The sequence below is a fragment of the Schistocerca americana genome, chromosome X (genome assembly GCF_021461395.2).
Source record: "Schistocerca americana isolate TAMUIC-IGC-003095 chromosome X, iqSchAmer2.1, whole genome shotgun sequence".
Taxonomy (NCBI): domain Eukaryota; kingdom Metazoa; phylum Arthropoda; class Insecta; order Orthoptera; family Acrididae; genus Schistocerca; species Schistocerca americana.
The window spans coordinates 466,341,059-466,352,373 of record NC_060130.1 but is presented as its reverse complement, the minus strand read 5'-3'; the positions used below and the strand labels follow the sequence as shown (position 1 = coordinate 466,352,373).

At 39.2% G+C, this 11,315-nt stretch overlaps 1 protein-coding gene across 3 annotated transcripts in view; it reads right to left on the bottom strand.

Annotated features, from left to right (window-relative positions):
- Positions 1-5,113: 5,113 nt before the first annotated feature.
- LOC124554816 (syntaxin-binding protein 5) overlaps positions 5,114-11,315 on the bottom strand; it is a 981,379-nt gene continuing 975,177 nt past the window's right edge. For all 3 annotated transcript variants that reach the window (XM_047128475.1, XM_047128476.1, XM_047128477.1), the window contains one exon: positions 5,114-6,624. In XM_047128475.1, the coding sequence (XP_046984431.1) occupies positions 6,362-6,624 (263 nt within the window). In that variant the 3' untranslated portion in view covers positions 5,114-6,361. The remainder of the gene's footprint in view (positions 6,625-11,315) is intronic.

Here is an 11,315-nt window from a genome sequence, read left to right as displayed (position 1 = left end):
TGTCCTATGTAATGACTGACATAGATTCAGAACTAAAATGTCAACAACAACTGCCATTTATGAGTGCATCAATTGCATACTAAACTGATAGACAAGAAACAGAATCAACAGCATTTGTTGACCTGCTGAAAGCATTTGACATGGTGAATCAGACGATTCTGCTGTCAAAGGTTGAAAACTATGGTATTCAGTTGACTGTCTGTGGGACCAAAGGTGAGGTTTTTGGGTAGGGCTAAAAACTCTGCAGCATTAAAGTTCTTGGTTGGTATGTTAAAATCAGTGTTGTGCATTTTTTATTATTCAGTGAGAGCTTCTGTCATTTTGGCAGGTAGATAAGTTCAACAGGACAAGTCTGGATGATATGATGAGCTGAAAAGATGAGAAAGCAGGTGCTCAAGAGTGTTCACTGATCTTCCTGGGTAGTAATGTCTGGAGGTGGAAGTAATGAAAGAGTATCTTGGAAGCATTTGGAATGATGATCTAGTTGTTGGAGGGGAAGAGCTTTAATATGGCTGAGGGGGGATAGAAAATTGGTAAACTATGAATCGAATATTCTGTGGGTGCCGAGGAGTAGAGGTAGTTCAGGAACACCTGCAGTATAGAAATTTGTTTCTCTATGCCTATGTTTGGGATAGGTGGGGATTGGAAAAATCTTAACACTTGGAAAAAGAAGATTAAAGTTTAATTTCCTGGTGATAAGGAGGTCACTGAAGACAGAGCACAAACTCAGATACAGCTTTCACCTTAATCAGTTTGGAGAAATTGTGAGAAACCTAAATTGGAATGGGGATTTAAACCCCACTGCCACATAAGGTGAGTTCAGTGCCTTAATCACTGTACCCTCTCTCTAAGTCCAAGGAGTGCAAATTAAACTGTGTTTTGAAAACAAGATGTGATACTGGATTTTGGCTAGATCTACATATACTTTTCTCACAAGGTCATCAAAGTTCAAATTTTTGAGTGCTCTTATCTTTCTTCTGAAATATTATAATTCAACTGAATGCTGCGTTCAATTTTTCTCACACTTTGCTAGAGATAGATGACAGCTCAGCAGAAGGATAACCATATTTTGCATGCTTTTAGTGTAGCAAAAGTTCCAGTGTTGCATTAACCATGCGATAAGGAAATCTGTGACCATATATATCCTCTTCATTACACAAATCCTTGTGTTTCGAAATTACTGGACTAGTCCAGTATGAAGAAACAGTTCATGCAATGTGTTCCATGTCATCGTAGTCATCAGTCTGCAGGCTGGTTTGATGCATTTCTCCACATTACTCTATCTTGTGCAACTCTTTTCTAATCTGCATAACTACTGTGCTCTCTAACATCTATTTCATCCTGCATGTTGCATTCAAGATCTACCATTTTAACCAACCCACCTGCTATCCATAATTAATTAAATACTCATTTATTCTTCAGGATGTGTGTTATCAAACCCATCCATTCACGAGTTAAAGACAAGTAGTTTGTGTAAATCTAACATTGCAAGTTATGCAAAATAGTTACTTGACTGAAGGTTTCTGTAGTATTACTTTCTGTCTACATATTCTGGCTGCTGTCTAAGCCAGAAATGAATCAAAAAATGTTTTGCATCAGCCCAGTTCCCAGAACTCCTGAAGATAAATGTTGACTGTGGATATCGTATCACAGACACACAGTCCCTTTGACTGTTCAGAGATGTCACTAAACCGCCCAAAGATGTGAACAATCACGCATGAGCAGCACAGTGCCTAATAGACGGAGGGGTCTGACAGCTGATCAGTTCCAGTCATTCCAACAGGAAGGAGGTACACGGCTCGTGTTGTCTGTAGTTCAGCCATGCCCAAACAGTCAATACGATGATGAGATTTTCACTCTGCAGCGGAGTGTGCACTGATATGAAACTTCCTGGCAGATTAAAACTGTGTGCCAGGCCGAGACTTGAACTCGGGACCTTTGCCTTTCGCGGGCAAGTGCTTTACCAACTGAGCTACCCAAGCACGACTCACACCCTGTCCTCACAGCTTTACTTCCACCTCCTACCTTCCAAACTTTACAGAAGCTCTCCTGCGAACCTGCAGAACTAGCACTCCTAAAAGAAAGGATATCCTTTCTTTCAGGAGTGCTAGTTCTGCAGGTTCGCAGGAGAGCTTCTGTAAAGTTTGGAAGGTAGGAGACGAGGTACTGGCGGAAGTAAAGCTGTGAGGATGGGGCGTGAGTCGTGCTTGGGTAGCTCAGTTGGTAGAGCACTTGCCCGCGAAAGGCAAAGGTCCCGAGTTCGAGTCTCGGTCCGGCACACAGCTTTAATCCGCCAGGAAGTTTCAGTCAATACCATGGTTCGATCATATCCACATTGTTACTTTGTGCCAGGAAGGCCTCTCAGCAAGGAAAGTGTCCACACATCTCAGAGTGAACAAAAGCGACGTTGTTCGGACATGGAGGAGATACAGAGAGACAAGGACTGTCAATGACATGCCTTGCTCAGGCTGCACTGGATAACCGCTACCTATAGATTATGGCTCAGAGGAACCCTGACAGAAATACCACTATGTTGAATAATGCTTTTCGTGCAGCCATAGGACGTCGTGTTACGACTCAAACTGTTCGCAATAGGCTGCATGATGTGCAACTGCACTCGTGATGTCCATCTTTGCAACCACGACACCATGCAGCTCAGTACAGATGGGCCCAACAATATGCCAAATGGACCACTCAGGATTGGCATCATGTTCTCTTCACTGATGAGTGTCACATATGCTTTCAACCAGACATCGTCGGAGATGTGTTTGGAGGCAACCCAGTCAGGCTGAACACCTTAGACACACTGTCCAGTGAGTACAGCAAGGTAGAGGTTCCCTGATGTTTTGGGGTGGCATTATGTGGGGCCAGTGTACACCACTGGTTGTCATGGAAGACATCGTAACCGCTGTACAATACGTGAATGCCATCCTCCAACCGATAGTGCAACCATATTGGCAGCATATTGGCGAGGCATTCACCTTCATGGATGACAATTCGCACCCCCAATGTGCACATATTGTGAATGATTTCCATCAGGATAATGACGTCACTCAACTAGAGTAGCCAGCATGTTCTCCAGACATGAACCCTATCGACCATGCCTGGGATAGGTTGAAAATGGCTGTTTATGGATGACGTGACCCACCCACCACTCTGAGGGATTTATGCCAAATCCCCATTAAGGAGTGGGACAATCTGGACCAACAGTGCCTTGATGAACTTGTGGGTAGTATGCCACAAAGAATACAGGCATGAATCAATGCAAGAGGACATGCTACTGGGTATTAGATGTACCAGTGTGTACTGCAATCTGGACCACCACCTCTGAAGGTCTTGCTGTATGGTGGTACAACTTGCAATGTGTGGTTTTCATGGGAAATAAAACAGGCAGAAATAATGGTTATGTTGATCTCTATTCCAATTTTCTGTACACGTTCCGGAACTCTCAGAACTGATACAAAACTTTTTTTGAAATGTGCAATTTTAAAACAAGTACCACATTCATCACATCATTTATTAAAACAGAGGATCAACTCAGGCTGTATCTCTGAACCATTTAAGCCTATAGTCTGAAACTTACCTAATGAGTTAGTAAGTGTCACTTTTGAGAGGAAGTGAGATAATATACTATTACTTCTTAGCACAGTTACCTAAAATGTGGTATTTTATATTCTGCAGTGGACTCAGTAACAATGTAACATTGAATCAAAGCAGCTGATATAGTTATTCATATCAGAGTGGAAACAAATTTGTCCTGACAACTTATCAAGCATACCATGTGGGTAACAGTATTGTGTACAGATGGTCTCCTCTTAGTTTTGCTAATCTAAAACAAGATTTAGGACAACACGACAATTTTCAATGTTATAATCTAAATTTTAGTGGACAATATAAAAGTACTGATGTCATAACTGGTTTTTAATACAATGAACACTATGATGAAATGATTACTCATTTATTTATATAGCATACTATGATTATGAATGTTTAAAAATACAATGGAAACAGCCACATTAAAATATATTTGAAATTCACAAATGCAACAACACTAGACTGTGGCATAAACAAATTTAATTCAGTTAACAAAATACAAAATATGTTCTGTATTTCTATCTTTACATTCATACTTCCAGTTAACAGTATTCACCATTCTTTTAAAACAGTTTAATAATGCCATTAACAAAATGTTCTCATTGATAAAAAACCTCATTCTATTTACATGTTCACATGCCGTTTCAAGGGAAGAACATCTTTCAAATGCTTTTACTTAAACTAGAGACAGACTTTTTACTCATCTGCAAGAAATTTCATTTTCCTTCTACAGAGAATTACATCAACATTTAAACAGCAACAAGGAAATAAAAACTGCCTTTATGTTGCAGTTACAAAATGAAATATGTTGCAGTTTACCAAATGAAATCAATGATTAATTTCTTTGAAAGCTTAACAATGTAACAAATAACCAGACTGACATGAAACTAACATTATATTTTTTGAAGTTAAAAACAAACATCAGAAACTAAGAAACACAATAAAAGTTTCAAACAATAACACATCTCCAACTATGTTTCAAATGTTAATGAAGATCTTTCACATATCACACTAAAACTTTAAATCAAATCCTGTTACACATATAACAGCTAAGTAATTTTTAATTTCAATAACAACCACTTCATTGTCATACCACAAATAATATTTCTGTATTACTTGAAAGATATACATGCACTTAGGTACATTTACATATGTTGAAGTATAAACATCTCCACATCAATAAAGAAATTGGAGAGGGCTATAAACACACACAGACACAGTGATCTATTGCAGCAATCCCTCACGAAACTTTATTTGTTGATGACAAATTCCATGTTTTTTTTTTTTTTATTTTTTTTTTTAAAGAAAGAAAACCTTCACTACACAGTACAACAGAATTACCACCTCTGTTCTTCTGAATTAGCCATGTATGAATTCTCTGCTTTATTGCTGCCACAGAGATTTTCATACTGTAATTACAAATTATCCTACTTACCCCTGCCTTAGATATATCTCTCTCTTCACTGTTATAACATACTGCATTTGTAGGTTTCTCCTTAAGTACTGCAGGCATGAAGTCTCTCTCTCTCTCTCTCTCTCTCTCTCTCTCTCTCTCTCTCTCTCTCTCTCTCTCTCTCTCTCTCTTGTCCCCTCTCCTCAACACACACATACACACATATACATGCATTTTCAACCCTTTGAGTATATGTACAGTTCCAAAATCACACTATCAGTCACACACAAATGTTACTTCTCACATTCAGATATAAATAAATACATTTTATTCTAACAATCAGCACACTGAAGTATTTACAAGCTGGCACAAAGCCACATAGTTTGTGGTATTTGGCCCCACACACTTCTGTGACAGGACATTCACAACAGCCCGCCTGCGGGACTTTTATCTTTGAATAATGGTTGAAGTAGATATCACATTGTTGTCACATGTATACACCATTAACCAGGTAACCAATACCATGCTCTAAAGTAATATGTATACCTTATTAACTGAAATGCAATACACTAACAATTATAAAACTGGCATTGTACACATCAATCCCTGACCACATTCAACATTTGTTTCCAATTTTGGTTCAATGTAAACGGAAGAATATTTTATTTTATTTGTTAGTCTTTTTCTGTTATTTTTTTTCTCTTAAACCTGACATTCATGTACTATCTTTCTTTCAAAAATAACGATAGAATTTGTACCACATTACTGTACATTTTAAAATTTCTTTGTAGTGAATATAACATCCTAACATAACAATTTTTGCTTGCTTTGGATCAACTCTGATGCACTAGTTTATGGTATTTTGGGATACAGGATCAGGGACAGGATTGTGGAAGAAAGTAAAAAGTGAACAAAAGGCATGAAACAGTTTAAAATATTGCATTTCACTTTTTACATAGTAAATTATGGTATGTAACAATGTTCACGTCCTTTTTAACAGTGACATTAATTCTTTCTTTCACAACTGCAATTACTTCTGTGGCCTGATAGAGATCTATGTCACAGATTATTAAATTCCTTGACTTTTAATCAATCGAATCAAACATTCTATTGCAGAGCTAAGTTTAACTGTTTAAAAGAGTTTAAATACTTCTGAATGTAATGTGAAAACCATCCTAAAATCTGATACTACCACGCAAGGCATATGTTTGAATATCCTTAAGAGGTATTTAAGTTTTTCACAAAACATTATGCAAAACATATTTACAAACTACTTACAAATTCCACATTTTTATGCTGCTTTGGTAGAACAATTTCTTCAAGTGACTTTGGAGAAAGTCTTAAAAATTTTCACCACTTTTGTGCCCCATTATTTCACAGCTGATACCATTTTTTGTCTTTATATTTGAGCATCAAATTATGTGCTGACTGTGAAAAGTTCTCAGCTTCTGACATCATTCGTGCTGACTTCTCCTCTAACTGGGATAGCTTATCTCCTCGTTCCACCATCAACTGATGGGCTCGACTTATTTCGCCAGTCACAGTCCCAACTCGTTGACCCATTTCTTGTATGTTAGCAGAAGGTCCCGGAATGTGCTTGGCCACACTACGAGAAGCTCTGCCACTTGCTTCACCAACTGAGAAGAAGAAGAATAAAAGGATGACAAAAAAAACTTGCAGATTGCACAGAAAATACATACTATCCTAGAACAGCTGATAATGGTGAAATAAAGATCAAACATTACCACACTTTGTTAGAAGTTGATTCATGTCTTTCACTGGAATATGTTAAAACTTTGAGATAGAATTCGTAATTGGGACTGCCATCCAAGGTAATAAAAATTAATCACCACTATGCTACATGACATAGTTTGTGTGAAGTACAATGTGGAGACGACTGTATTTTTGTTTCTATACCTAGTGGTAACTGGTGGGTGATAACTGAGTTTATGTGTTAAAAAAGGGTACGGTCCATATGCTGAGAAACGGTTACAATTAATTTTTATGTACATAATTGAATGGTAACCTGTCTGTATAGAATTACTGGACCTAACAGATGTAGCTTTTATCAATGACAGAATATTTTACTTAATGTACTGTAAACATGTTCAGCTTTTCATTACTCTCACATACGCTATGTGATCAAAAGTATCTGAACACCCCCCAAAAAACATACTTTTTCATACTAGGTACATTGTGCTGCCACCTACTGCCAGGTATTCCATATCAGTGACCTCAGTAGTCATTAGACATCGTGAGAGAGCAGAACGGGGTGCTCCACGGAACTCACGGACTTCGAATGTGGTCAGGCGATTGGGTGTCACTTGTGTCTTACATCTGTATATGAGATTTCCACACTCCTAAAAATCCCTAGGTCCACTGTTTCCAATCTGATGGTGAAGTAGAAACGTGAAAGGACACTTATAGCACAAAAGTGTACAGGTCGACCTCGTCTGTTGACTGACAGAGACCGCCGACAAGTTGAAGAGAGTCGTAATGTAGAATAGGCAGATATCTATCTACACCATCATGGAAGAATTTCAGACTGCATCAGGATCCACTACAAGTAGTATGTCAGTTAGACAGGAGGTGAGAAAACTTTGATTTCATGGTCGAGCAGCTACTCATAAGCCACATATTATGCCAGTAAATGCCAAATGATGCCTCGCTTGGTGTAAGGAGCATAAACATGGGATGACTGAACAGTGGAAAAATGTTGTGTGGAGTGACGAATCACGGTACACAATGTGGCAATCCAATGGCAGGGTGAGGGTATGATGAGTGCCTGTTGAACATCATCTGCCAGCATGTGTAGGCGGTGGTGTTATGGTGTGGTCATGTTTTTCATGGAGGCGGCTTGCACCTCTTGTCGTTTTGTATGGCACTATCGTAGCACAGGCCTACATTGATGTTTTAAGCACCTTCTTGCTTCCCACTGTTCAACAGCATTTCGGGTATGGCGATTACATCTTTCAATAAGATGAAGCACCTGTTCATAATGCACGGCTTGTGGCAGAGTGGTTACACGACAATAACACCCCTGTAATGGCCTGGCATGCACAGAGTCCTGACCTGAATCATATATAACACCTTTGGGATGTTTTGGAACGCCGACTTCATGCCAGGCCTCACCAACTGACATCGATATCTCTCCTCAGTCCAGCAATCCACGAAGAATGGGCTGCCATTCCCCAAGAAACTTTCCGGCACCTGATTGAACATATGCCTGTGAGAGTGGAAGCTGTCATCAAGGCTACCGGTGGGCCAACACCATATTGAATTCCAGCATTACCAATGGAGGGCACCACGAACGTTTGAGTCATTTTCAGCCAGGGGACTGGATACTTTTGATCACATAGTCTAACTTTTATGAAACACTGTAAAGCCCACTAATTATAATTGCTGCAGAGGGAATACAGTACATTCAAAATTCCTGCCTAGTCTTCTAGATTTAGGTTTTCATTGATAATATTAATCATTTTAGGACAATGCAGGATGGTTACTTCAGGTAGATCAGATCCAACTCTCTCCACTACCACTGTCCACATGAGCTAGAGCTCCATTCATAAGTCCTCAATGTCAGGAGAACATTAATCTTCTCCATTTTCTTGAGGTTTGAAGAATTATAATTTGTAGAGAAGAGGTGGATGATTTTATTTGTAATGATATTCAGTGCAATTCTTTATTTAAGTTTCAGTGATATAATTAAACTGGGAACATTTTAAAAACTATAGATTTTGGTGGCCATGAGGGTATTGAAGATGAGAGAAACTGGGAATATTTTGAAAACTATAGGTTTTGGATTTTGGTGGCAATGTGGGTACTGCATATGAGAGAGAGAGAGAGAGAGAGAGAGAGAGAGAGAGAGAGAGGGAGAGAGAGAGAGAGAGAGAGAGAGAGAGAGAGAGAGAGAGAGAGGGGGGGGGGGGGGGGAGGCAAGGTGGCAGTGGAGTGTCACTAGTCACTAAGTGAAGTTCTTTCATGGATTGCAAATGAAAAGCACAAAATTGTGGATGTTCTACTTCAGAAATGTAGATTATGCAAAAAAAAGTCACAGAGATCAATAAGCTGCGTAGCAAATTTAGTTATAGAATAAAATGTAAGAGGGCCAAGTGATGAGTTATGTTACCATGTTCATACTATAACTGACCATTAAACAAATATTGCTCTCTAATCTTCATTGAGAAGGAAGCAGACAGAGAGGAGATGAGATTAATAACATAAGTATTTAGGATATACAAGTGAGGGGTGAAAGAGAATAGTGAAAAAAGTGCCCTGCTTCTATCAGGGCAGAAGATGTGAGACTAATTAGTTTAAGCTTACTTTGTCACAAATTTTGTTAAAGTAAACACATAGTCAAGTACCTGAATTTTAAGAACACTTCCGTGAAGGGATTCAAAAATGAAAAGACCAAGAGTGTGTATTACAGAAAAAAAAAAAAAAAAAAAAAAAAAAAAAAAATATCTCTCCACTTCCTCTTGTGACAAGCATTCAGTTTTCCATGAAATAAGAAATATACTGTACATGACACTACCACAATCAGCCTCCATGATCTGGATACAGCATTCCTGCCTCATCAAAGTGAAGCTTCTGGTTTGAGTCCCATTTCAAGATGGGTAGGGGCTCCTTTGTGCTCTGTATGATGTCTATACTCGCAGGACTTAGACATGTGTGTGAAATTTGCAAATAATGTGGTGAAGAAACTGACATTAATGTGTAACATGTTCTCAAACAGATACTGGACTCTTCCAAGTAACTAGTAAGCACACTGTATAACCTATGGTTTTAGTGTAACATTAAACATGGCCAGTATGAGTTGTTTGGCTATATACAATTCTACAGTGCCCTTTGAACTATAAAAATCTCTTTAAGTGACACATCACTTCCCTTACACTCTGTTGAATTCGATGAACTGTACTATTTGAAATACACTGCCTGACAGAAAAGTTAAGCATCCAGAAGCCATGGCTCAATGTTGACATAACTTCATACACATACACACCATCAGTGGATATGTAAATGATTAGAGTTACAAAATTCCATGATAGGTAGATTGGCCACCAGAGTGCAATAGTGTTGTTCATATGTAGTGTTGTTACCAGGCCTGGTAAAGTATACAAGGGGCACAAGAAGCAGCATTGGATGTTGAGTGATCACTGCTACAGACACAGAAATGTAATGTACTCTAGTGAGGAAGCATTATCTGCATCTGGCACAGTTTGAAGTGGGCCTCATTGTAGTTCTCCATTTGGCCAGCTGGTTGAATTGTGCAATACCCAACTTTGTGGTGCATTTGCATGTGACAATGGCCTGATGTTGGACGATATGGGAATGTAAGGGCAGGTATACTTTCAGTTGACTACCTGAAGGTATGATCACCGTATTGTGCACCAAGCACAGTGTAACCTCTTCACATCTTTATCTGCCATTCGAGAACAAGTAATGGACTCCCTACAACATGCTGTGTCAGCTTACACCATTGGTTGGAGACTAGCAGTAGCTGGATTACGGAATTAGTGTCCCATGCATAGGCTGCCATTAACACAACAGAAACGGCTGCATCCAGAGTGATGCTGTGACCAGAGAGCACAGCCTGCTGGTGAATGGCAGCACTGCCCTGGATTATCATTGTTGGAAAGTGTGGCAGAGACCTAAGATGAGGTCTCATTCTTCCAATGTTTTGGAGAGGGAGAGAAATGTTACTCCTGGCACCATGGTGTGGGGAGTCATCGGGTATGAATGTGACTGAGGGAACTCTGATGGCACAACAGCACATCACAGACATCCTGTGCCCTCATGTGTTACATCTCATGGAACAATATCGTGGTGGCAATTTTCAAGAGGACAATGCTTGTCCACATATGTCTCTTGGGTCTATGTGTCTATGAAGCTGACATGCTCTTATGGACAGTAAGATGTCTAAATCAGTCCCTGACAGAATATGTGTGGTATTAGCTTGGATGGGCTCTGATCCAGTGCCAAAATTCAGAGTATCCTGTACCAAAGAAAGCAACTTACAGACTTTGTGTATCTGTCAATGGAATAATTCATACTCAGAGAAACATCACAGTAGGAATCTCTAATCATTATAATCACTGTTTATTTTGTCTCTTTGATGATATCTGTCTGATGACAGGTGGAGTTGTCACTGCAGATACATCAGATATATTCAGCACAGGCTGAAGCAGGATGCAGGTGTAAGACACACCAGGAAGCAACCCAAACATACAGCACTTAGTGCATATAACTGAATTAGGCAATAAATGTTGGCTCCCAATATGGCACGTAGCACGTACATCTCTAGTACCCCTATGTTATATGTGATCAC